Source organism: Orcinus orca, chromosome 11 (genome assembly GCF_937001465.1).
Source record: "Orcinus orca chromosome 11, mOrcOrc1.1, whole genome shotgun sequence".
Classification (NCBI taxonomy): domain Eukaryota; kingdom Metazoa; phylum Chordata; class Mammalia; order Artiodactyla; family Delphinidae; genus Orcinus; species Orcinus orca.
Genome location: NC_064569.1, coordinates 96,473,869 through 96,500,136, shown reverse-complemented (window position 1 = coordinate 96,500,136; position 26,268 = coordinate 96,473,869). Strand labels below are relative to the sequence as shown.

The 26,268-nt window shown below is 56.7% G+C and overlaps 2 protein-coding genes across 4 annotated transcripts; one reads left to right on the top strand and one right to left on the bottom strand.

The window, feature by feature from the left end:
* The first annotated feature begins 2,226 nt into the window (after positions 1 to 2,226).
* On the top strand, positions 2,227 to 10,962 carry RRP7A (ribosomal RNA processing 7 homolog A). Its single transcript, XM_004279553.4, has 7 exons — positions 2,227 to 2,380; positions 4,011 to 4,153; positions 6,301 to 6,426; positions 7,157 to 7,274; positions 7,572 to 7,669; positions 7,982 to 8,180; positions 9,322 to 10,962. Exons 1-7 carry the CDS (start codon positions 2,308 to 2,310, stop codon positions 9,405 to 9,407), a joined length of 843 nt encoding a protein of 280 aa, XP_004279601.1. The 5' UTR covers positions 2,227 to 2,307; the 3' UTR covers positions 9,408 to 10,962.
* SERHL2 (serine hydrolase like 2) lies at positions 9,791 to 25,863 on the bottom strand. 3 transcript variants are annotated; one of them, XM_004279552.4, is made up of 12 exons: positions 25,736 to 25,863; positions 24,764 to 24,913; positions 24,537 to 24,650; positions 24,113 to 24,154; positions 23,670 to 23,689; positions 23,152 to 23,226; positions 21,875 to 21,984; positions 21,430 to 21,509; positions 15,574 to 15,608; positions 13,118 to 13,200; positions 11,179 to 11,275; positions 9,791 to 10,247 (listed from the first exon to the last, which is right to left on the bottom strand). In XM_004279552.4, exons 1-12 carry the CDS (start codon positions 25,737 to 25,739, stop codon positions 10,128 to 10,130), a joined length of 930 nt encoding a protein of 309 aa, XP_004279600.1. In that variant the 5' UTR covers positions 25,740 to 25,863; the 3' UTR covers positions 9,791 to 10,127. The 3 variants fall into 3 exon arrangements, 2 of the variants coding, with proteins under 2 accessions (XP_004279600.1, XP_012392117.1); XM_012536663.3 differs by having other exon boundaries at positions 25,730 to 25,857; XR_007470180.1 differs by lacking the exon at positions 9,791 to 10,247 and adding an exon at positions 11,456 to 11,669 and having other exon boundaries at positions 25,730 to 25,861.
* Between the last annotated feature and the right edge of the window lie 405 nt (positions 25,864 to 26,268).

Sequence of the window (26,268 nt, the reverse complement as noted above, 5' to 3'; positions counted from 1 at the left end):
CCTGGAGCCAGTCCTGATATGCCACTGAGATGGCTCCTTGAAGTGTGGAAGAAATGGTGGCCCCACTAAATACGAGGGAGGTAACAGGACGATCTTGGCAGGGTATTGAGAAGGGACCAAAAGGCTCAGAGGTGGACGTAAGACCAGAGAACCCAGCTGGCTGCATGCTCAGAGGGCCCACAGGAGCTGCCTTCACTCAAGCACAAGGGATGCACGAGTGAGGATCACTGATGCCACAGGGGGCTCGGGGGGCTGCCTCTGAGGCCACAGGGGTGGACAGTACCTTGGAGCTGGGCTCCCAGAGGTCAGTGGGGATGACAGGATTCCAGAGAGCAGAGGCTGGGGTTGATGTAACTACCAGAACGGGAGCAAGGCCAAGCGGCAGCCAGGGAGCGTGGGCCTGCAGGGTTCTGTGCTGATGGCTCGCAGACCATGGTATTCCCAGGGACTATGGCAACCATGATATTTCTTGACTTTTATCATCAAAGAAGGAGGGAAAACAAGTAAACAGGAGGCTAACGCCAGCTGCTAATGGAAAAAATCTCAACCCCTCGTCCAGTTTCCAGACCCAAGTCAGTCCTCAGACCCAGAGGTCACTGATTGAAAGGGAGGCTGGGTTCCCTTGAGAAGAATGCTATAATGCCAGAGCAAACATTTGTAGTAGCAGTTCCACCAGGCCTTCCCCAAAGGGACCCACAGCGACTTCCAAGAAGTAACTGTACACTGGGACAAGGGGAATACTGGAAATTTCAAGGGGAGTTGGGTACATGGTCTGAGTGGGCCTTTGGTCATCAGATAAATAGAGTCCTTGGACTTCTCTCCTCTGTCTACATTCACTCCCTGGGTGATGACACCCTCTCTCATAGCTTTCAATAACATCTGTACATCACCAGCTCCCACATGTATTTCCCAAGTCAGACCTCTTCTGTGATCTTCAGTTTCATATCTCTCTGCCCACCTGACCTCTCCCCTGGGATGTCTAATGGGCATCTCAACGTGGTCCACAGCAAAGTCCAGATCTGCCCACCCTTTCCTGCTCCAAGCCCACCTCTCCTACAGTCTTCCCATCTCAGTAAATGACAACACCATTCTTCTAGTTGCTCAGACACTGAAACCTGGCAGTAGTCCTGGATCTCTCTTTTTTCTCACACTGCATACCCGACCGGTCATCAAATCCCATTGGAATTATTCAGAACATACCCAGAATCCAACTACTTCTCACCACCTCCACTACTACTTCCTTGGTGACCAAGCCATCATCTTTCCCCCAGATTATTGCGATGGTGTCCTAAACAACCCCGCTGCTGCCCTTGCCCCCCACAGTCTAACTGTAATACAGTGACTCCTCTCTGCTCAAAATCCCACAGTGGCCCCCATCACACTTAGAGTAACAGTTAAAGTGCTTCCAGTGGCCTACCCGATCCTACCTGACCCATCAAGCCCCCTACCCCCTGACTTATTCTTCCTCTGGCTCCCTGTGCTCTCTGCTACTTCTCTACCACACCAGGTAGGCTCCAGCCTCAGGGCCCCTCGCCAGTTCCCTCTGCCCAGAATCTCTTCACCTGAACGCCCTGCTCCCCCACCTCCTTCAGTATTTTGTTCAAATGTCACTTCAATGAGGGCTTCGTCTTATTTAAAATGACAACACCTTCTCTCACCACACTCCCCACACTTTGCACTGATGCGTGTGCTTTATATGTTGCTTCTTAGATGTTTACTGGTTTCTTTTTTATTATTATAATTTTTCAAATTATTTGTTTATTTTTGGGTGCGCCGGGTCTTCATTACGGCATGCGGGATCTTTAGTTGTGACATGCATGCGGGATCTAGTTCCCCGACCAGGGATTGAACCTGGGCCTGCTGCATTGGGGGCGCAGAGTTTTACTCACTGAACCACCAGAGAAGTCCCTGTGGTCATAGTTTCTTTCCCTCGTTAGAAAATAAACTCTGGGAAGGCTCTATTTTATTTCACCCCTGTATCTCTAGCGCTGAGGACAGTGCCAGGAGTATCCACTGCTATTTGTGGAATGGATTAATGAATGAACGGAAAGTAGAGGTCGCACCCGTGAGCGGCCCAGCTCTACGGAATTTACCCCCACATTCACGCGCAGACTTTAATCCGAGCAAATGGAGGTGGCGCCCTGGGAGGACGGCGGGAGGGAGTGGGCGGGGGGGTCGGGGAGTAGGGGCCGGGATAGGCGGGCCTGAAACCGAGGGGCGGGGCCCCAGGCGGCGCCGTCGTCACGGAAACGGCTCCCTGAGCCGAACTACAACTCCCAGCGGCCGCCGCGGCTTCCGGTTGGCAAGATGGTGGCGCGCGGGAGGAAGCGTGCGGCGCGGGAGTCTGAGAAGGGGATTCTGAGTCCGCCGGGCTACTCAGGTGAGGGGCTGCGGGACGCGGGGCCGGGGGACGGCCAGGCTTCGTCGGCAGGAGGCTCGGGGTCGGCAGTGGCTCTGGGCCCCCAGGAGCAGCCACACAGTTGGACATGAGGCCCGGAAGGTTGTGAGGCCCGGGGCCCCCCAGGACCCGCGCGGCGCCCTGTTCCCATCTGGCTCCACTCGCCCGGGACGAGCCTAGTTTGCTTAACGCTTCCCTTGAGTGAAGCCACCTCTGTCTACACTCTCCCAGGGCGAACCCGCGTCCGTCTACACTCTCCCCCTGAGGTGCGCCCGTCCGCTTACCAGCTCCCCTTTGCAGTTCCTAGTCCAGCCCCCTCGGCGCTCACCTGGCCTGTGCCCTCCGCACTGGTTCTCCTGCCTTCCGTTTTCCACCCAGGAGCCAGAATGTTCTTTCTAAAGTCAGATTTAAATCAGAGCTTGCCTCACACGCCCATACCCACTGAACTCCCTCCAGAGGCGAAAGTTAGCACCTAAAACAAGATCCACACTTCCCACCATTGACCTGCGTGGCCCCGCATAGCCTGGCTCCTGCTGACCTACAGCTCTGTCTTTCTGTTCCTCTGAGGCAACAAGCTCTTTACACCCTCAGCGTTTTTGTAACGTACTGGGTCTTCTTCCTCAGACAGCTCTGCGCTGTTCCACGGCTTCCTGTCATTCTGGTCTAAGCTTTAATGTTTCTTCCTCGAAGAGCTGGTCCCGATCGATGGCCTGTCCTCAGGCTTCTGCCACCCATCACCCTGCACTACTGCACTCTGTGTGTTTCCTTCCTATTTGATACGACCTTGTTACATGCTTACTTGTTGTCCTTTTCTCCCTTCGCCATGTGAGCTTCCTGAGCGCAGGGGTTGCAACTGTATCCTCACTGTGTTCTGAAGAAGGTGGTGAGAAAAGCAGAACAGTCCTTAGCTTGATGAGGGTTAAAGTTTATGGGAATGCCAGCTATCGGCCTGATCATCGCACAAGGGACTCCCCTGGCGGTCCAGTGGTTAGGACTCCGTGCTTCCACTGCAGGGGGCACGGGTTCGATCCCTGGTCGCGGAACTAAGATACCGCATGCCATGGTGTGGCCAAAAAAAAAAATCACACAAATAGAGACATAGAGACCGTGAGAGAAGGTAAGAAGGCGCAGAGCAGGTGGATCTAACCTGGCGTGTAAGGCTCTCCTGAGGAAGTGAAGTGAAAACCTGAAGGATGGGTGGAAGGACGAGGGTTGATGTTTCAGGAAGGGGAGAGCGTGTGTGAGGCCCTGGCTTATTGGAGGAACAGAGAGGAGGCCGGAGGGGCCAGCATGTGGTGTGGAGGGGGAGGGTGGGGTGAGAAGAGGCTGCAGAGGCGGCCACGGTAAGGACTTGGCTGTTTACCCCAAGAGCAGCGGAGTTGGAACTTCTCTCCTTTCGCATCCTGTTCACATTCTCTCTCCTGCAAGCTTGGGAGCCCTTTCTGGGCAGATTATCTGTTCACCCTCCCAGCCTGCATAATACCCTGCACAGGCCTTGCCTAGGGGAAGGGCTCAGTGAAGGATGGATGGACAGACAGACACACAGGACTGGAAACGGACAGCCTGAACCTGACTTTCATGCTGTCCCTCCCCGTCCCCATTTTCCTTCCAGCCATTCCCATCAAATTCTCTGAAAAGCAGCAGTCTTCTCATTACCTCTATGTGAGAGAGCACAAAGTTCGAGAAGGCACCAAGTCTTCCTGGCCTCAGAAACGGACCCTTTTTGTCCTCAATGTGCCCCCGTACTGCACAGAGGTAAACTGGTGTCTGGGAGGGAGCCTGAGCCTGGGGCGGGGGCTCCAGGCAGAGCTGGGCTCCTATGGGCCCCCCACCAAGTCCTTAGTGGTGCAGTGGAAACAGCTAACTGAAGCCCTGAGGGGTGGTATCTGTAAGGCTGCCTCTCTTGTGACAGGAGATTGGCCTTTTAAAGGTGTGTTGTAAAAAATATAATTCCCTAGGGAACCCAGAGCTTTTTGTATGTTACCCAGAATTGTTTGAGTTATGTATTTTTTTCCCCTGATTATAAAATTGATACATGTCCATTGCAGGTACTGTTAATAATACAGCTGAAATGTTCTGTTGCTTAAAGTGATCGATGCATAACTGTCTCTGTCTACCATAATTCCATACGAAGACAGAGACACATGTTCTCAAACATTTTTCTTGAGTATTGTGAAAGTTGTGCCAACTACTTGTGTGACATCTGACAACATAATCATTGTCTTTTTTTTAAAAAAATTGAGGGACGGGACTTCCCTGGTGGTCCAGTGGTTAAGACTCCGTGCTCCCAGTGCAGGGGGCCCAGATTCGATCTCTGGTTGGGGAACTAGATCCCGCATGCTGCAACTAAGAGTCTGCATGCCACAACGAAGATCCCTCGTGCCGCAGCTAAGACCGAGCACAACCAAATAGATAAATAAATGTTAAAAAAAATAAAAATCTGATACATGTCCATAGTAAAAAATAGGAAAAGTAGAAGAAAATAAAATTACCTCTGAGTCTACTAGGCAGACATGTCTGTTAATTTTTTTTCACAAAAGCTGTTAAATTTGGTATTTCATTATTTTACAGAAGAGAAATTAAGGGAATTGCTGGATTTTCGATGTTTTTTTTTTACAGAAAAGAAATACTAATTTCTAAACGATTCCTCTACAGTTAAAGAGACAAAGTAACAGTGAGAGGAGAGGGTGTCATTTTTAACCTTTCCTGAAGACTAGTGTATGTATGGAGAAGGGCCTGGACCCAAGTGTAGCACTCACTGCATTTCACAAACTGAGTAAACCTGTGGCATCAGTACCCAGGTGGAGAAACAGAACATCACCCGCACCCCCAGAAGTCCCGTCATGCCCCTCCCCCCACCAAGGATAACCAGCATCCTGATTCCAACGGAGTAGATTTAACTCTTTTTTTTTTTTTTCCCCCGGCTGTGCCTCGCGGCATGTGGGATCTTAGTTCCCCAACCAGGGATTGAACCCGTGCCCCCTGCAGTGGACGCATGGAGCCCTAATCACTAGACAGCCAGGGAATTCCCAGATTTAACTCTTTTTAAATGGTTGATTCAGGTAGTAAAACTTAGTTGGTTTTCGTATAAAATCAGAGTACTCAGAATAAAAGTAAAAATGTCCCCACCTGTTCTTGTAATAATTTTTTTAAAAAGTTGAGAACCCACTCCTATTTTACGGGTCATTCACTTTTTTTTTTTTAATTTATTTTATTATTTATTTATTTTTGGCTGCGTTGGGTCTTTGTTGCTGCGCGCAGGCTTTCTCTAGTTGCGGTGAGCGGGCTTCTCACTGCGGTGGCTTCTCTTGTTGCGGAGCACGGGCTCTAGGCGCGTGGGCTTCAGTAGTTGTGGCTTGTGGGCTCTAGAGTGCAGGCTCAGTAGTTGTGGTGCATGGGCTTAGTTGCTCCGCAGCATGTGGGATCTTCCCAAACCAGGGCTCGAACCCGTGTCCCCTGCATTGGCAGGCGGATTCTTAACCACTGCGCCACCAGGGAAGTCCCGGATCATTCACTTTCAAACGGAGAAATCCCTTTCAGGAACAGACCAAGCGTATCCTGGGCACGTGCTTCTAGCAGGGTCCTGTCATAAAACCAAAAAGCTTATACCTGAATTTTGTCTCACCTCTGTGTCCTCCCTCCCGAGTCCCCGGCCAGTGGACTTTTTACCCACAGCTTTGAACATGAAAATTCACAAGGTTGCTGTCTGGGGCCGTGGGGGGCCGGGGTTGTGACCTCTGTGTTGAGGAGGTGGTGGCTTGCCCAGGCCGTCTGTGCAGGCCCCCAGGTTGGACTCCGAGACCTTCTGGGCCCCGGTCCCCTGGCAGTGCTGCCCAGGGCAGAGGGAGGCTCCAGAAAGGCCCTGTAGCCGCTCATACTGTGCTTCTCTCCGGCCACGGCAGGAGTGCCTGTCCCGCCTGCTGTCCCCCTGCGGCCCTGTCCAGTCGGTGGAGTTACAGGAGAAGCCAGATCTTGCTGAGAGCCCAAAGGAGCCAAAGTCAAAGTTCTTTCACCCCAAGCCAGTTCCTGTGAGCCTCCACTACTGGGGTCTGCTTGAATGATGGTGTGGGTCGGGCTAGGGCAGTGTCCCCAGTGTGTAAGGGGAAGGTGGTGTCAGGGGTGGCAGTGGGACTTGTAAGCGTTCCCTGTGCTCAGGCCAGTCCTGGCCGGTGTGGTCTAGGAGGGCTGTCAGGTAAACAGCTTCCACTCCTTTCCCAGATTTGCCGTGTCCTGTCTGGCTCTTTCCATTGTCCTGGGTGAAAGCTCAGGGGCATCTCTGCTCACTGCCCAAGGGGCCTCCCTGAGCCACCCGCTGCGTCCCGCATTGAGGTCGATTCTTTCTTAGGCTTGGTGGCCTGGGCCTCGTTTCCCTGTGTGCCTTGAGTCCACACCTCCTCCCGTTTAGTGGAGTTTGAACTAGTGAGCGCCCCATCTGTCTGTCCACTCCTGGCCCAGGGAGACACGCTCTTCCCTGAGTCCCTCCCACACCTGGAACAAAAGTCCTGAGTGTCTCACCTCTCCCTGGTGAAGAGGTGGGATCGGGTCATTTTTAGCAGAAGTTGCATAACTAGGAGTGTGGCCGCCCCTCCCCTGGATTAGAACAACCTCCTGGTTACCTTCACGTTCAGGAACAGCCCAGCACATCTCCCCCGGCCCCGCGACAAGTCAGGCTGAGGGCAGGGGGGAGCCCTTGGGCCAGGCCTGGGATGGCTGGGAGGATGGGAAGCCTCCCGGCACTGACATCTCTCCTCCTCCCAGGGGTTCCAGGTGGCCTACGTGGTGTTCCAGAAGCCACGTGGGGTGTCAGCTGCCTTGGCCCTGAAGGGCCCTCTGCTGGTCTCGACAGACAGTCACCCTGTGAAGAGCGGCATTCACAGTCAGTACCTCGGGTGCCAGCGGGCGCCTCCTTCCTGGGCCCTGGGTCGGGGAGGGGAGCTTTGTGGGCTGGCGTCTGCCGTGTCCCCTCGCCCTCAGAGCAGGTGTGGGAGGCTTGAGCTCGGCACTCGGGGTGGGCATAGGTGAGGGCCCAGCTTGCTTACGCCCCGAACCCTGGCCCACGAGTCTCCCTCCCTGCGGCCTGTGCAAGAAGACCCCACCTGGCCTGCAAGGTCCTGGGCGGGGCCCCGAGGGGCGGGCCTGGACTCCGTCTCCCTCTCGCTCCCTCCTCCCTCAGAGTGGATCAGAGACTACGCAGACTCCCTGCCGGACCCCGAGGCCCTGAGAGTCGAGGTGGACACGTTCATGGAGACGTACGACGAGAAGATGGCTGAGGTGGGGCTTCCACACGGGCAGCTGGTAGAGTCCAGGCTCCTCTCTCTCTGCTGAGCCCTGGGCCTCCTGGCTGGGTAACATCTAGTCTCGGAATGGTCTCTAGGGAAAGGACGGTCGAGGGTGGAGGAGGAGGCAGCGTTGGCACGTCTGCCCCCCGCCCTTCCCCCACACTCAGCCGCTCACACGGTGCTGGGTGCGGGCCAGGGCGGTCCTGGGCATGGGAGGGAGAGCAGAGAGGGGGAGGTGAGGTGCTCCTGGGGCTGCAGGGCGGCTCCCAGGCACCTGCCCATCCCAGGGCCACGTTCTTTGCAGGAGGAGGCTAAGGCCAAGGAGGAGGAAGGGGTCCCTGACGAGGAGGGCTGGGTGAAGGTGACCCGCCGCGGCCGGCGGCCGGTGCTCCCGAGGACGGAGGCGGCCAGCCTGCGGGTGCTGGAGAGGGAGAAGCGGAAGCGTGCACGCAAGGAGCTGCTCAACTTCTATGCCTGGCAGCACCGCGAGACCAAGATGGAGCGTAAGGGCGCGCTCCAGGCCCCTGTCCTTCGGCCCCCTGCCCTGGGCGCCCAGGCTGTGGACGCGGTCTTGTGGCCGCTCTGCCAGCCCTGGCCAGACACGGAGCTCCTGACGGCAGGCGCCAGGCCTGCGGGCGGGTAGGGCGTTCTTGGGCGCAGACTTCCTAACAGGCTCTGGGGTTACGGTCCCAGCCTGGCAGCGTCCCCGTGTCGTGGGCTCCCTGTTGCTCCCGAGGCAGCTGCGGGTGCTTCTGGGTATTGAGGCTGCACAGGCACCTGGGATGTAGCCCCACCTCCAGGCCCTTGTCAGCCTCCGGCAAGGAGCCACACGCAGAGGGTGGCCACACGCAGAGGGAGCCCCTGACCACCTGTGGCTGCTCTCGGGGGCTATGATGCCGAGCTCGCGGCCCGGGCTGCCTGGTCTCCTGCTGGCAGGATGGCTTCCCCGTGGACCCGGGAGAGGGTCCTGGCCTTGCACGGGGGAGGCCCTGACCCCGCCGCCCGGTCACACCGCGCCCTCACCTGCCTCACTGCTCCTGCCCACACCGTGCCCACCGCTCCTTCGCTCTGCGCTCCTCTGGCCCCGCCTGACGGGCCTCCACCAGCCTCCCCTCCCTTGGGCTCAAAACCCCACACCCGGCGTCCCGACCCGGTCACCCTCGGTGACCGGAGTAGCCGCGTGAATTCTGTGGCAGTCTTGGGGTGGAGGCCCCTTATTCCTGACGCGCGCCCCCGGCCTGATAGCTGCCGTGAGGAGGGGCTGGGAGAGGTGTCCCGGGGGTCTCCCAGCAGCCCCAGAACCTTCTTCCTTCACCTTGGGGGGCGTGTTGGAGGCGGGGTAGTAAGGGGGCAAGTGCCTTTTGGCTTTCTCTGCTTTCTCTTCGACCTGGTGAATTTTCCGCCTGAAACCTCGGGTGTCCCTTCTGCTCCACTTCAGCCTCTGCCCTCCAACTGGGCTGCAGTCTGGTTCCCGTTCCCACCGCAGAGGCGACGGGGGAGGGGGGCGGCCGTGCGGAGCGCCCCCAGCGGGGAGTGGGGACTGAGGGAGGGGCTGCTGCCCTCGCGAGTGGGGGGCAGCGGGGGCAGCTTCCGCCCGGCCTGTCTGATCCCGGCCCTGTCTCGTCTTACCCCCTCTCGCCCCAGATCTCGCGCAGCTGCGCAAGAAGTTCCAGGAGGACAAGCAGAGGATCGAGCTGATGCGGGCCCAGCGCAAGTTCCGACCCTACTGAGCCTCACCCCCCCACGGGCCCTGTGGAGAGGGGTGGGGACTGGGTGGCAGTGCGTGGCCAGCGAGGACACAGGGCCTGCAACACTCATCTCAGCGGCCGTGCCCAGGCTGAGGGACCACACGTCAGCCCCAGAGATCTGAGCCCACGTGATGTGGGGTACAGGACAGTGTCACCCCTTGGCTCCTGTGCTTCGGCAGTCCTGGGGCCCGGCGCAAGGACCTGGACTCCGGAAGCCACTGGCCCAGGAAGTGGCTCCTTCCCTGTCATGGGCTCTGTCCCCACCCTGTCTCTGGACTCTCCTCTCAGGGCTAAGTGTCTGCTGTGTTCTTCCCTTCCGCCTAACGGAGAAGCCCCATGGGCAGTGAGACAGCCTCAAACGCAGAAAGAATACAAGAACATTTTATTTTTCATCCAGCTGGGCGGCAAGAGAAGGCTACAAAAGGCCAGTGGGCCTATCCCAGCCCCTCCCTCTGCCTGCTACCCAGTCACAAAACAGGTAACTCCCACACCCAGACACCGTCTCCCCCTTGAAGTCACAGATGTTAGCGTCAGAATCTTGTATCCCCCCCGCCGTCCCCCCCCCCCCCAGCTCTGCCACAGGATTCTCTTCCGGCCACGCTGGTCTTCAGGACCAGGGGGCCCTGTCCCCACCACGCCTGGCCTGGGCTTGGGAGCTGGGAGTCTGGGGCTGAGCAGGCGTCTGTAGCCCCTGGCCCAGGGCTACAGGTGGGCTGGGATCCTCTCCTTGCTCTGTAAAAAGGAGCTGATGATACCAGCCACGTGCTGGGGTTGGTTCATGTGGACGTAGTGGTTGCCGGGGACTTGCTCGTACTGGAACCTCTGGGGAAGGGAGGGGACACGTGGTGAGGTGACCCAGTGGAGGGCTCTGCAGGCCCCTCTGGCGCACTGGGGCTTTCCCATGGCCTGCTGCCTCCCAGTGGTTCCAAGTGTCCACCATAGGAGCCTTGGCAATGCCTGACCCGTGGCCTCGCGGGCCCCAGTCAGTCACAGCACCCCCTGGGGGGTGTCAGGGCCTGGCTCAAAACCAGTGAGAAAGGCCTGTCTGGGAGGGAAGAGCCCAAACCCTGGGGTTCTAGGCCATTCTGAGCTGAAGTTGTAGAGCTAGGCTGGGGAGGGGGCTGGTAGTCGGGGCTGCTGCTGGTTCTGAGCATCTTATAAGGTCCACTTGCAAAAGGAATAGACCATCAGCCTTTCAAACTCGCCCTTGCTCGGGAGAAAGGCCGACAAGGCAGGAAGGCACTGCAGTTGGCCAGCCAGCCACACGGGCTTCCCTCTAGTGACACCCAGTCGTCTGCACAGGCCCCAGGGTCAGGTGTTTATGGTGGATGATGGTCATAAAATGCCAGGTGCTCCCAGGAACCCAGGCAAAGGGCAAAGTCACAGCACACGTCCCAGCCCTCCAACTGGGAGGCCAGCACCCACTGATGAGACTGGTCATCTGTTCCCGTGTGGGACCCTAGGAAATCGTGGCGGTGCTGAGTTGGGTGTGGCGCAGGGAGTATGTGAGGACAGTAAAGCCAGGCGATTCTGCCAATGAGAAGTCTGCTTTCTGTGCTGATTCATGTGACCCCCAGGTCTCCAGGGACCGCAGCAGGGAGTGAGGCCTGGTAGCTCCTGGGGGTCACCTGTTAGACCTAGGGCCAGACCAGAGGTCCCAGTGCAAGAAAAGAGAAGAGATGGGTGAGCTGGAGCCCGGGGCAGCCTGGCAGCCCCTCCTGCAGCCCAGCTGCCCTGAGCCCGGCGTACCCACCTCTTTCAGGGTGGATCTCAGTGAGCTGGTCACGAATAGCACGAGCTCCGTGTTGGCATCATTCTCTCTCCTCAGGTCGTAAAACCCTTGGGTTGCTCTGGGAAACGAGAAGAAAGGTTCATCTGGGACCACCTCCTTGCATGCTCTCCCCCAGCCCCGGGCTCCAGGCTCTGAGACTGAGACCGGCCTGGGCGTCCCTCCAATCTTCCCACAGCTGGGTCCCTTGGAGCCCAGGTTTAATTCAGGATTGAGTTATTCAGTCCCTGCAGGCACTCACAGCTCACTGAGGCCTGCTCAAGTGAAGCAATTCAGGTTTATCTCAGGGGACCTGGCCATGGTCACAGCCACTGAATGGCAGAGCTGGGATCTGAACGGGCTCAGAGTCCGTGCATTCTCTTTCTCTTTTAGCAGCTTTATGGAGATAATTTCACCCATTTAAAGTGTACAATTCCATGGATTTTGGTATATTCAGAGTTGTGCAAGCATCACCACTGTCAATTTTAGAACATAATTAATCACCTCAACAACAACAGAAAGTCCCGCACCTACAGTTTCCACATAGAGCTCCCCGTCTTACACAACCACTGATCGGCCTTGTCTCTGTATGTTTCCCTATCTGGACTTGCATGTGAATGGACTCATACGCTCCCTGGACTCCTGTGACTGGCTTCCTTCAATTAGCCTAATGTTGTCAAGGTCCGTCCATGTCATAGTGTATCAGTGCTTCATTCCGCTTGTCACTGTAGTCCGTTGTATGGATGGAGCATGTTTTGCTTATCTGTCCATTGATGGACGACATATGGGTTGCCTCCAACACTATTCATTCGATTAGGAAAGATGCTGCTGTGTGCCATCAGTACAAGCTGTTGTGTGCACAGATGCTGGAAACACCTACGAGTGGAACTGCGGGGTCATGGTAATTTAATGGCTTGAGAAACTGCCAGACTTTTCCAAAGCGGCTGCACCATTTTACAATACCAGGAGCTTCCCTGGTGGCACAGTGGTTAAGAATCTGCCTGCCAAGGCAGGGGACATGGGTTTGAGCCCTGGTCCGGGAAGATCCTACATGCCGTGGAGCAACTAAGCCCGTGCGCCACAACTACTGAAGCCCGCATGCCCTAGAGCCCACGCGCCGCAACTACTGAAGCCCGAGCGCCTAGAGCCCGTGCTCTGCAACAAGAGAAGCCACCACAATGAGAAGACCGCGCACCGCCACGAAGAGTAGCCCCCGCTCGCCGCAACTACAGGAAGCCCATGCGCAGCAACGAAGACCCAATGCAGCCATTTAAAAAAAAAAAAAAGTTTACAATCCTACAGCAGCATGCAAGGGTTCTAGTTTCTCCGCATCCTCACCAACACTTGTTATCTCACTTTGAGAGTCTGGCCATCCTAGGGGTGTGCAGTGTATCTCACTGTGGTCTGGATCTGCCCCTATCGAGTCCATGCCTTCTAAACCCCTGTGCTCGGCAGATGTGTCCCTGGAAGTCACAGTTCCTGCCAGTCCAGGATGGCTGCAGTGGAGTGGGTGGTGGCACCTAAGCCACACCAAAGGATGTTCACCGTGCTGTGGCACCCAGAGGCAGTGGATGGCTTCTGGCTAGCAGGTGGGGGAAGGGAGGACAGACAGGAGCAGTGTAGGCCTGGGGATGTCAGGGACCCGGGATGGCTGGAGGACTGGGGAGGGCAAGGGCCAGACTCCAGTGTCTGCCAGTCTCTTTGCCTTACCTGGGCGTGCCCCCCACAGATACAGACACCTGCTGAAAAGTGTGGTGCGGTCCTTTCCCATCCCCAGCTGCCCAAGCCCTCCCACTGCCTTGCCTGCCTTCCACACACCAGCGGCCGGGGGGCTGCCCAAGAAAGATGGTGGAGAGGTCTCACACCAGGAGACCTGGAGATTCCTGGCACTCACGTCTGTCTGGGGCGCTTGGTTCAGACTTACTTGATGAACAGGACGCGGGCCTGCAGCTTCCTGATGGAATGCACAAACAGCTCCCTGCTGATGAAATTGAAGTAATACTCTGGCTGCAGAGACAAAACCCCAGAGAATTCTCACCACAAGGCTCTGGCATTGCGGGGGCAGAAACCGGTCTCTCTTGGGAACAGTGGGGGCCCCTTCCGCCACCTAACCAGGACCAAGCCCACTGCCCAACCGTATCACTGCCTCAACAGAGGGCTTTAACTCCCTCAGGCCAGAGACTTCCCCCCCCTCCACCTCCAAATCTGTTCTCCCTCTTCCTGGGCTCATGGCTGCCCAGCTAGACATGTCCCAGACTCCCCTCAGCCAGGTGTGGCCATGCAACTAAATGCAGACAAGTGACCTGGGCTACTTCTGGGCTTAGGTTTGGGACTGAGGCGTGGCCCCTCCACACCTCCTTTCCTGGTCCACGGGCTACCCTGTAACGCTGCCCAGCCAGCCTGGTCTCTGGACTCTCGGCAAGCACAGCCCACTTACCTCCACCGACTGTTTCCATGAGAAAGAAACCTGCTTAGGCCACAGTGCAGAAAGAGTGCACCTTGGTGTCCCCGCAGCCACTGCTGGCCTCCATCACAGCCCTGACCTCCCCGTCTTACGACCATTTAAGAGGTCTATACTGTCCACACGGTAACCATCTGCCATCTGTGGCTACTGAGAGCTTGAAATGGGGCTAGTCCAGCCTGAGACACACTGTAGGTGTAAACTGCACACTGGATTTCGAAGACTTAGTATAAGAAAACAATGTCAAATATCTCAATAATTTTTTATGTTGATTACATGCTGAAGTGGTAACACCTTGGATACACTGAGTTAGAAAATATTATTAAAGTTGATTTCACCTGTTTTCACTGTTCATACGGCCACTAGAAGACGTGACATTAACACGAGCTCACATTATACTTCTATTGGACTGTGCCGCTCTAGGCCAAGAAGCCTCTGAGGGCAGCAGCTCTCAGGATTTTCTCTGTGTTCACAGCTCTCGGCACACGGCGCGACAGAGGCGGGCTCAGTGAGCGTGTACTGAGCGGGTTAATTCAAGAGAGCTCCCATACGGACGGACTGTCGCGCTGTGCTACAGCATCACGATGAAGCTGCGACTCCTGTGAAGACACAGGCACACAGCTGCCTGCTCAGCCACTTACTGTCGTCGTTCTGCACTAACCCCTCCCAGCCACCTCCTGCTCCTCGGGCCACAGTGACCTCAGGGGCTTTTCCAGAAGCAGAGGCTCCCCTATCAACCACGAGGCCCAATGAATGAGCATTTACTGAGGACCCAGACACGTCACACATTATCTCCTCCCCAAAGGATCAGAAACGCTAAGTCCTTATGTCACAGTCAACAGCTAACAGGAGGTGGTGCCAGGACTCAGCTCAGGCGTGAACTGCCCCTCACCTCCTCCTACCCCAGCTTCTCAGCCTCGTTTTTTAAATTAATTTATTTATGTTTTGGCTGCATTGGGTCTTCGTTGCTGCGCGCGGGCTTTCTCTAGTTGCGGCGAGCGGGGGCTACTCTTCGTTGAGGTGTGCGGGCTTCTCATTGCGGTGGCTTCTCTTGCTGCAGAGCATGGGCTCTAGGCGCGCAGGCTTCAGCTGTTGTGGCACGTGGGCTCAGTAGTTGTGGCTCGCGGGCTCTAGAGGGCAGGCTCAGTAGTTGTGGTGCACGGACTTAGTTGCTCCGTGGCATGTGGGATCTTCCCGGACCAGGGCTCAAACCCGTGTCCTCTGCATTGGCAGGTGTATTCTTAACCACTGCACCACCAGGGAAGTCCCTCTGGCTTCTTTTTTCTCTTCCTCTCCATCTCTCCTTTGACCTCCTTTTCCTAGTCCACTTACATCCTCAGATCTGTATTTTTCTTTTGTAATTTAAGTATAACTTACAGCAAAGTCCACAGACCTGGGTGTCAGTCCATTATGGCCTTTGACATACGGATGCGGCCGTGCAGCCATGACCCGGATGAAGGCCTGGAACCCCTCAGCACCCAGCAGGCTCCCTTCAGGGGTTTTCTCCAAGGGCACCCCCCTAGATCAATTTTGCCACTTTTTGAACTTCATATACATAGAATCATTGTGTTCTTTTTTGGTTTGGGCTTCTTTTGCTCTGTAACTGTGCTTTTTTCATTCCTGTGTGGTGTTCCATTGTATGAATGTGTAACAGTTTATGCATTCTATTGTTGATGGACATTTGGGTGATTCCTCTTTTGGGGCTATGATGAATAAAGCTGCCAGGAATGTTCTCATACATGTCTTATGGAGCGCACAGCACACACTGTTGCCGGGTACATATCTAGGACTGGGATTACTGGGCACAGAATTTACATATAGCATAAATATCGTACTATGTATATTTTACTACCATAAAAAAAGAAAAAGAAAAAAGCTGACAGGCACACTGTGAAGGGTGGGAAGACAGCAGCACTCACCCTAGTGATCCTCCGATCTCTGTTCAGAAACAGACCTGGAAGGAAGCATGGAGACATGGCCTCAGCGCCGCCTGTCAGGGGGCGGGGGGCGGGGGGAACTCAGCTCGGCTCCCCTGGGACCCTGGGCCCCGTGCAGCCAGGGCTCATTTCTTCAGCCTGGACCTGCAGAGACCACCCCCAATATCCTCTTGGGGTTCAGCCAGAGCAGAGCTTGCCCACAGCTACCCTGCCACGGACAGGAACGCCCATGCAGGTGCCTCCCCGGCCATCCCAGAGGGCAGCACAGAATGATGGTGGTGGGACAATTACCCACCCGGCATCGTAGTCTCATCTCTGAGAACCTTAAAATGTTCACTCGGATCTTTAAGCACCAGGAAGTGCCTAAGAGCTAAGGATTGCATCCTCACTTGTTGGAGAGAAATCGAGCCAAAAAAGAAAGGCTGGAGGGGTTGAGAGGCCTGGGTCGTCCCAGCTCCAGCTGGGTTCTCTGCCACGGTCCCAGTGGGGGCAACTTGGCCTCACCTAATGAGGATGGACACCCAGCAGTTCCCGCCTGGGCAATGTCTCCTCAAGGAAGGGCTGCCAGGGGACTTCCCTGGTGGTTCAGTGGATAAGACTCTGTGCTCCCAATGCAAGGGGCCCGGGTTCGATCCCTGGTCGGAGAACTAGATCCCGCATGCCTGCCACAACTAAAAGTCTGCATGCTGCAACTAAGAGTCCACGTACCGCAACTAAGAGTCCACATACGGCAACTAAGAAGCCCGTGTGCCACAACGAAACTCCCATGTGCCGCAACTAAGAGCCGGCGCAGCATGCATGCATAAATAAATACTAAAAATAAACAAAAAAAAGGGCTGCAGGGTCTCAGGGAGGTCACAGAATCTCAGACCCTGGAGGCTGCCTGATGTGAGCAGCGCAGGGAGTGACAAAGGGAGATGATACGGTGACGTGGGTCACCCCAGGAGAACGTGCCGGCCAGGAGAAGCAAGGCTGCTCCCTCCTCCCTACACACCTTTGCTCAAATGCCACCATCCCAGCCAGGCCTCCTGGACCTCCCCTTTACACCCACAAACATCTTACCAGAGCCCCTCCATCCCCCGCTGATTTATTTCTCTCCGTAACTCCCAGCACTTTCTTTCTTTCTTTAGTATTTATTATTTGGCTGCATCGGGTCTCAGCTGCTGCACCTGGGATCTTCATCGTGGTGCGCAGGCTTCTCTCTAGTTGTGACTCACGGGCTCCAGAGCATGTTGGCTCAGTAGTTGTGGCGCAGGCTTAGCTGCCCCGTGGCATGTAGGATATTAGTTCCCCGACGAGGGATCAAACCCGCATCCCCTGCACTGGAAGGTGGATTCTTAACCACTGGACCACCAGGGAAGTCCCTCCCGGCACTTTCTAATGCACTCTATCATTTACCCTCTGCTAGATCATATCTTCCAGGACAACAAGGGGTTTGGTCTCTTTTTAATTCACAGCTGTTTTTTTTTTAAATTTATTTTATTTATTTATTTTTGGCTGTGTTGGGTCTTTGCTGCTGTGCGCGGGCTTTCTCTAGTTGCGGCGAGCGGGGGCTACTCTTCGTTGTTTCAGTGGCTTCTCTTATTGTGGAGCACGGGCACCAGGCACGTGGGATCCAGTAGTTGTGGTGTACGGGCTTAGTAGTTATGGCTCGTGGGCTCTAGAGCACAGGCTCAGTAGTTGTGGCTCACGGGCTTAGTTGCTCCGCGGCATGTGGGATCTTCCCAGACCAGGGCTCGAACCCGTGTCCCCTGCACTGGCAGGCAGATTCTTAACCACTGCGCTACCAGGGAAGCCCCACAGCTAATTGTTGATAGAGGTTCTTCGGCATCTGTGACTCAAAATACTTAGAAGGACCATGTCGTTGGAAGGTTTTCTGGTTTCCACACTACTAGATCATCTCAGCCTGATCAAACCGCGGCTGAGGCTTCTGGGCTGCCTTCAGCTCCGGCCACGACCTCCCTGCACAGATGACTGGCCCTGCTGCATGTACAGGACCAGGGGTGACCCCTGGGTGCCCCTGCTCCCAGGCTCACTGCCCTCCTCCTTCCTCCAGGCCTGGGTTTCAGGTGCTGAGAGGATGTGAAAAGACTTAAAAAGGGGGTTTTCTTGGGGGTGGGGTGACCCCCCAGGTATTAGGGACCCCCATCATGCTGTTTTCTCTGCCCTAAGAATTGCTCCTCCCTGTGGTCAAGTCCTCCAGCTCTTTTCAAGCCTGCTTCCACCTGACACATCCTGACGTGGCCCCAGGCACTCCCGCAGCTGGCTGCTTTTCTGTCTGCCTCTCCTGTGACAATGACCTTTATGAGGGCAGGAATGGTGTTTCTCAGACCAGTGGGCCAGCGCAGATGTCACTTAAATAAGGAGTCCAGGGGCTTCCCTGGTGGCGCAGTGGTTAAGAATCCGCCTGCCAATGCAGGGGACACGGGTTTGAGCCCTGGTCCAGGAAGATTCGACATGCCGTGGAACAACTAAGCCCGTGCACCACAACTACTGAGCCTGCGCTCTAGAGCCTGCGAGCCACGACTACTGAGCCCTCGTGCCACAACTGTTGAAGCCTGTGCGCCTAGAGCCCGTGCTCCACGACAAGAGAAGCCACCGCAATGAGAAGCCCGCACACCGCAACGAAGAGTAGCCCCTGCTCGCGGCAACTACAGAAGGCCCGCACGCAGCAACAATGCCCCAACGCAGCCAAAAATTAATAAATAAATAATTAAACAAATAATTTTAAAAAATGAAATGGTCTTGAACGCAGGAGATATTATCAGGACCATAGACTCCCCACTTCCCTGCCAACAGTTAGGGACTGTGACACTGTGATATAACAAAACATATATTTTAGTCCTGGTCCTTGGCTCCTAGCCAGAGCTCCTAAAAACTGTTGTTATTTCCTAAAGTGGTGAAAGTGCAAGAAGCATCTTTTGTCCGAACATTTGATCTCTGACACAGAGCTCCTAAATCCCTTGGAATTTCCTGAGCGATAGGAGTGTCTTTTGTTCTAATGAGGTGACCCTTGGTGGGTTCTTGATGGCTTCAGGATGGGGGCTGGTCACCAGAAAGATCAAGCCATGATTAGGAACGTGGAACTTCCAGCCCAGCCCTTCGGGGAAGGGAGAGCGGCTAGAGCCTGGGTTAACCATCATTCACGCCTATGTGATAAAGCCCCCATAAAAATCTCTGAGTTTGGAGAGCCTCTATGTTGGTGGATACCGGGAGGTATCAGGATGGTGGGTGCACCACCCGCTTCCTCTGCTGGGACCTGCCAAGGTCACGGACTCACCGCAGAGGCTGGGCAGAGTGGGTGCAGCGCCCGCTCGCACACAGCAGGGTCTCCGCGCAGCTGTTCTTGCCTATGCGGAAGGCAGAATGTGCTGCCAGGTGTTGCCATTTTTCAAAAGAAACCGGAAATCTCCATTTTTACATAAACTCTCTCTATTCTAAATATGAGCAACCTATTCAAAATCCCCCTCGTGCCAAATTGTTGTGTTTAAACTGCGCAAGTCAAAAGAAATCATGCCCACAGCCCCAGGGCAGCCCAGCCTGTGACAGGGTCTGAGCACCCCCATGGTGGGCCGGCTGCAGGCCGTGGATACTGACAACACACAGTCCTTGGTCATTAACCCCACCCGGAGCTGGACCTTCCCTCCTTCACGCTAACGCTAACACGTTGACCTCATTTCGAAGGCCTGGGCCAGGGCTGTGATGGGAACGCAGATAAGAGGTAGATAAGATAGGAGCTGGCCTCCCTCCTTGCCCTGGCTCACGGCCTCGTTTCTCCCACAAGCCTGATGGAGCTCGTGCACCAAGCCCTTGCCGGCAGCTCATCTGCATCATGGGGTTCAGGAGTCACCTTCTCCACAAGGCCAACCCAGGCCCTTCTACTGAACATCCTGAGCCCCTTACCCCGTTTTTTCCAAAGCGCTCTCACCTCACACTCTGTGAAGACGTGGGGAGAGGGTCACACATGAGCCAAGGAACACCTGAGGCCACCAGAAGCCAGGAGACAGGCACGGACAGCCTGTCACAGCCCTGCCAACACTCTGGCCTTGGCTTCTGGCCTCTGAAACAGTGAGACAGTAAACGTAAATGTCTGCTGTTGAAGCTGCCCCATCTGTGGGACTTTGTGACGGCAGCCCTAGGGAAGGAATTCAGAGTTGGGGGGTATGGGGTTGGATGACGGAGGTGTGTGCAGCTCCAGAACGGAATGGGGGCTCTCGGAGGCTCTGGGGCCTGAGGGAACGGGCTCAGGAGGGTCCTGGAATGCCGGCTCCCCCGCTGTCACCCCGCCCACTTGGGTCTGGGAGCCTGCTTGGTCTTCTTTTAGGTTAACCCCGGGCCTCAAAGGGCCACACTGCTGCGGAATAGCTGGGCCCGACACAACGATCCAGCCGCCTGCCCACTGCCCACCCCTCCCACCTCCTCTGCCCACCCCCTTGACAAGTGGCTTAGCGGACGTCTGCTCACTGTTTCATGTGACCCTGGGCTGGCCAAATCGGCTTCCCAGGCCAGGTGCACGTCTAATTCTGGATTAGCCCACTTCTGCACGGGGGCCCCTCTGGCCCGCCATCTGTACCAGCACATCAGGGAAGCTGGGGCCCACGCCCTCTGCCATCGACCTCCCTCCTCCATGATGGATTTGCAGGAAGGGCCAGACAAACGCTCAGAGACGGTAACCAAGACAAGAACGGGTCTCCAACCCCCTTAGGTATATTCCACTTGACCTAATGGTGTGTTGGCAACTTTTGAGAAACATTACAACACAGCAGGGACTTCCCTGGCGGTCCAGTGGTTAAGACTCCGCGCTGCCACTGCAGGGGGCACGAGTTCGATCCCTGGTTGGGGAACTAAGATCCTGCGTGCCACGTGGTGCAGCCAAAAAAAAAATTACAGCACAGCAGACCTCTGGCTCCTTTTGAGCAGCTAGAAATTCTGGCCACAGGAGCCCCGAGTTCCCATGTGATAAGCCCTGGGAGCCGCCCTCCTGCAGGGCGCACGGTCTCAGTGCCACAATCCCCACCACTTCTCACGGCCCCACTCCCAGCAGCCGGCATAATTTCACAACTTATTCAGCTCCCACAGGCATTTGGGGTTTTGACCCCTGCCTCGTTTGGTTCTTTACAAACTGAAGTCACCTAAGAAGACCAGGGAGTCTGACTGTGGGAAGGAGCTTGCCCACAATCTCTGAGTTCCTGGGGCAGTCGCTGCCAGCAAGGGCGCCTGTGGGTGGCGCCCCCTGGAGTTGTGCTGGCCGGGTACTGGGCCACCAGGAGAGGGCGGGTGTCTGCTCTGGTTCACCATGCTCCTGCAGCCTCGCAAGGGGCTGGGCACAGAGCGGACTCCGAGTAAAAGGTTTCTTCAATGAATATGTTGGGAGATAAAGTGTAGAAAACACAGGGCTGATGCTGCCCTGAAGCCAAGGTGCCCCCACCTCCACTTCTCCATTCTGAAAACCACCTTCAAAGTCGCTTGCCCCACGGGAGTCCTCAAAGCCTAGCCTCGGACACCAGGCACCCACCACACAGGATCAGCAGAGCAGGGCTGTGCTGCACCCCAACATTTAGTCCCAAGACCCCTGACCAAGCTCCCCGCAGGACGTGGCTTTCCAGGATAGGCAGTAGCCGCCTGACCTGGCACAAGCCGCTTGGCCCTTCTGAGCCTCAGTTTCCCCTGCTTTAAACGGGATGAAAATAGGGCAGTAGGAGCGCTAAAGGAGATACTTTTTGTAAAGCACTAAGTATCATGCCTGGGCCAGAGCAAGCAGCCATAAAGCCTAGCCATCATCATTCCTCAGTAAGCACAGTGCCAATAAGCAACGGCCTTGGACAGCGAGTCCCTTACCTGTGGCCACCTGTGTGGTTCCTCTCTGCAGGAGGAGTTTCCCACACTCTTCTCCCACATGACTGTTGTTCTTCAGGAACCTGGGGGAGACAAGGAGGACACTGGATGCCTTGGGGCAGGGGAGGCCAGATGAAAGGAGAGGAGGGCAGGGAAAAGGCTACCCCACTAGGACACAGGCCTGTACCGATGGGGATGTTCGCATCGGTGTGGGTGTGTGTGTGTGTGGAGAGGGGGGCAGAGAGCATGCGGAGGGGTGGGGAGAACGCAGCTCAAGCCCCAGCTGGGGCGGCTAAGGAGCGCCAGGTGAGCACAGGGAGAAGCAGGCTTGCTGTGGATTTGCCAGTAGGAGAAGGAAGCTTCCTCCGTGCCCCAGAGATCTCTTCCCTCCGTGGTCCAGAGCTCCCCCAGGCCTCTGACGCTACCAGTCTCACCCGCCGGCACCCACCCCTGCAGCATCTCCTCTGGGCTGACCACTTGAGAGGGCTTCTTGGAGGCCTCCACCTGCAGCATGTTCTCTATGGCTTTCCGCTTGTAGCTCAGCATGTTCTCCAGTTCCTAAGGATTCATGGGTTCTGCTGGGTGGGCAGGGCGGGGCTCCCAGCTGCACGCACGCAAAGGGGCCTGCTCCCTCGCCCAGCCCCACCCTCCACCCTCAAGAGCCCCAAAGCTGCACACCCGCCTGGCCCAAGATGCATTCTGACCCAGCGGGCGGCGGCATGGGATCAGTCCCTGCCAGTTAGCCCTGTGACTGCCTCGGTCACAGCCATCCCAGCCCTGCCTGAGGCCTGGGACAGCTGGACGGATCAGGTTGAAGATGGAGGAAGCCCCTGGGGGCACTGTGTGTGTCAACTCAGTGGGTGAAACCAGTAAAGAAGCAAGAGTGGCAGCCACCGCTGTCTCAGTGAATCCTCACAGTAACCTACGAGCTCTCTGCTCATGCAACGCACGTTTATCAAGCACTTACGGTGTGCCGGGACTCGGCAGGTGGTGGTAAAGAGACAGCTATGGTTCTTGCCCTTATGGAATCTGTGATCATTTTATGGACAAGAAAACTGAAACTGATGAAGGACCCATGTGAGGCTGAGCCCTCGGGAACAGAATGACCACCTGTCAGAGCTGGAGGGCACCTCCACAGTCCTCTACTCCAACCTCCTCATTTTACAGGTGAGGAAACTGAGGCCCAGAGAGGCAAAGTGACCTGCCTAGGGTCACAGAGCAGGGAAACGGCAGAGCCAGCACTCAGATGCAGAGTTAGCACTGGTTGTTGTCATTGGTGGTGGTGGCGAGAGGGGTCAGCACTTTTCCCACGGGTCCACACTCAGGTCTACTGTGTGCAGTTGTGCAGTGTGTGCACAGCTCAAAGGTACTTGACTGAGCACAAGTGCAGGTGGGCGCACCCAACCGTGCGCCCCCAGAGCTTCCTCAACCCACTGCTTCTACCTCTCTCACCCCTGCCGCCTCGTGACCCACCTGGCATCCTGCAGACTCCAGGCCACACACAGGGTTCCCAAGGATGACCCAGGCCCACACGCCCTGTTCCTTGCCCACTCCTAGGGTGTAAGTAGCATAACCCTGTCCTCTGGGGGGGGGGGCCCTGAGGCCCTTTGTCTACCCTCTGCCACCTCCTCCCGCCCCACTGAGGGAGGCAGGGCTGAGGGCACTACCTGGGACCGGACCCAGGTCTTCCCCAGCGACAGCATGCATGAAAAGCCCTGTCCTTACGTTAGTTTCCAGGATAAATGGCGAGGATTCCAGCAAGACAAGTTTATCCACCATCTCAGGGAAGATACAGGAAAACTATAATGTGACACAAAAGGGGAAAGATGAAGGGGAGAGTAGGCAGGGAAAGGGACTCACTTTCCTGTGGGGACACCGGTGTTTTAGGCTAGGGAAAGGGTGCTGCCCAAGAGGCCAGCAAGAATCTCCTATCCCTTCAGGGCACCCTTCTCTCCCCTACTCCCAGTCCGCATTCAGCATCAAGCTCCCGACCCTGGGCTGGACTCCAGGGTTCTCTGTGACGGAGGAGATGGGCACTGTTGGAACACTTAACTCCATCAGGAATGCCCTCACAACAGTGATTATCACGGGACTACAAAGGAAGCTGGCACAGTCACTAAAACGCTGCCTGGAACTCCCGATGTGAGGAGGCACTCCCCTTTCCAGGCAAGTTCCCCTTCGTCGTCCTGCTCTCCCCACCCCACCTGGAGCACGAGCAGGGACGGTCACTGTAATCTACTCACCATTCCACCCACAGTGCCACCTGGGGGGACAAAAGAGTAGTTAGCTGATATTCCCCAGCTCTCAAAGTCCTTCTAAAACTCCTTCCCAGGGGTCGAGCCAGCCCCGAGCCAGGGGCCAGGCTCCTGTCCCCCACCAGCAGGCCGGGCTCTGCATTCACTATCAAACTTGAGGCTCCCTCTCTGGGGCCACGGGCTCCCTGCATCAGACATGACCCTGTTTCCCTCGTCAGATCCGGAGACTGCTATCTACGGGGCCACGTGTCCTTGGGGAGCTACCTGAGGCCAGAGGGCATGGTGCCCAAGGGTCAATGTCTGATGAACCCCCTCCATCTCTCCTTGCGGTTCCAGAAGTGCAAGGGAAAGATACCTGTGTACCAACTCCCCTCCCTTCCTCACAGCCCCACAGCCCAAGACCAGTCAGGTCTTGGCCAAAGCGTACTCACCAAAACTGTGGCCCAGGAGGGAAAAACGGTTCCATTTCAGGGCTGAAAACACACGGAGCCAGGTCTGGATGGGCCCAGCCTCCCCGCACCCTCTGTCCTGCAGTCGCTGTGCTCTGGAAATCCCTCCCCAGCATCTGGGATGCCCCACTCAGGAAACCCACTTAAAGGAGTCCCAGTTCCACAGCAGGGGTGGAACTCGCAGGGAGAAGCGAGCTCTTCTTGCCAGCTCTCTCCAGCTTTCCCAAAGTCACCCATGAATTCCTGGCAGAACTGGGGCCAGACCTCAAGTCACGCCCAAGCCAGCGTTGTTTCCTGGCCACCACAACCAACTCCAAGGATGAGGGCATGTCCCAGAGCACCCCCCCCCACACACACACACCCACAACACACAGAGATGAACATACAGGCTCTGTCTCTTACTCACCTGCTGCAACCCTTCGGACCTCACTCACAAAGTTTTGGTGGTCATACGGGAAACCTGGGCTATAATGGGATGACAGCCCATGACCCCCGAAATCCATGGCAACGTAATAAAAGTCTGAGACAGAGGGAAAGGGTAGGGGAAGGCGTCTAGGTCAGCCACCTCCCCTTCCTGATTCTCCTGCAGTCCCACTGCCTCACCCCTTGGCTTCCATTCAGCCTCACGCCCACCTTTTGGGAGAAGAGGGATGAGTCTGTCAAAGGAGTTGGCATTGTCCAGCCACCCGTGAAGGCAGAGAACTGGGGGGCTCTTATGGGAGCCCCAGGCTTTGGCAGCAATGTGGCCCCAGGGCATAGCGAGCTTCAGCTCTGAGATTAGACCTGAAACACAGAGCGACCATTCATGGAGCCTGCACTTCCGGAGCCCCTCATCCACACCCAGTGTGTCCAGAGCATTGGCACTACCCAGGGGGCTCAGCTGCCTGCGCTGCCCCCGGGGGTTATGGGGAGAGAGCCAGATGAGGAAAGCTAAGCTGGGTCCACTGGGTGAGGAAAACCTTGGGAGGGCTTCACAGCAGAACTTTCTAGAATAGGTTGGGGGGTTAGCTAGGCCTGGGCTCTGCCACTTGCTGGCTGTGTGACCTTGAGCAAGTTAGTAAAACCTCTCAACCCTCAGTTTCCTTTTCTGTCCCTTCGCAAACCCAGAAACTGAGGCACAGGGAGGTGCAGGCCATTCTCCAGGTCACACAGAGAGAATGGGGCGGAGCGAGGATTTAGCGCGGGCGGCACGACCCCAGGCCCCAGTCCCGACCACCGGGCACTACACTGTCTCCGGCCTGCTCAAGTCAGGGCTGCTTCCTCCGTCGCCCAGGGCTAACATTTTCACCCTTCAGGCTCTCCCGGCCGGGCCTGAGACCTGCCTACCCCCAGACGCCCGCGAATTTGCCTCTCTGACCTGGGGCTCCCGGAACCCTGGGAGGTCAAGTGAGGCCAGGTCCCCGCCCCCCCCGTCCCCCCGCGCCCCCCACCGCCGGTGTGGCTCGGCCTGCTCCAGAGGCTGCGGACGCAGGACTTGCTACCGCCAGGAGGGCGGCGAGCCCCTCCCCCCCGCGGTCCCAAGTAAGTGGGTGGGCGGATGGAAGCGCCCACGTGGCCTCCCCCATCACACTCCGGTCTCGGGGGCCCCGGACTGGGAACCTTCACCCATCGCTCGCGTCCCGCGGTCTCAAGGCGGCCGTCTCTCCATCCAGCTAAGACGCGCCGGAGCCTAGGGACGCCAGAGTTCCGGGTTCCGCCCTTCAGCGGCCAGACCCCCGCCCCGCCCCGCCCCGCCCCGCCCGCAGGACTTCCGGCGGGCTGGCTGGATCCCGAAGGTGGTCGGAATTGACCTTCAGCTCCCGCCGCCGCCGCCGCGCGGGGAAAGCCGTCCCCGCCCGCCCGGCGCAGGCTGTGAGCCGAGTGGCTGGGGAACCCGGGGGCTGTGGCCAAACGACCTTCAAAATCTCGGGCTACACCCGGGGCCGCGTCGCAGGGAGCGGAGCCGGCCCTGCTTGACACGTGGGTGGTGGAACCGCGACCCTTGGACAGTCCACATGGCCACCCCTGCCCCTGCGCGGGACCAGGAGCTGGCGAAGGCCCAGGAGCTGCCCCAGCGAGCGGGGCACCCCGTGGGTCCTCACTGACCAGTACCGTAGGCCTAAAGGTGGGGTGACTCTTTATTTAGTGGTTTAATGTCC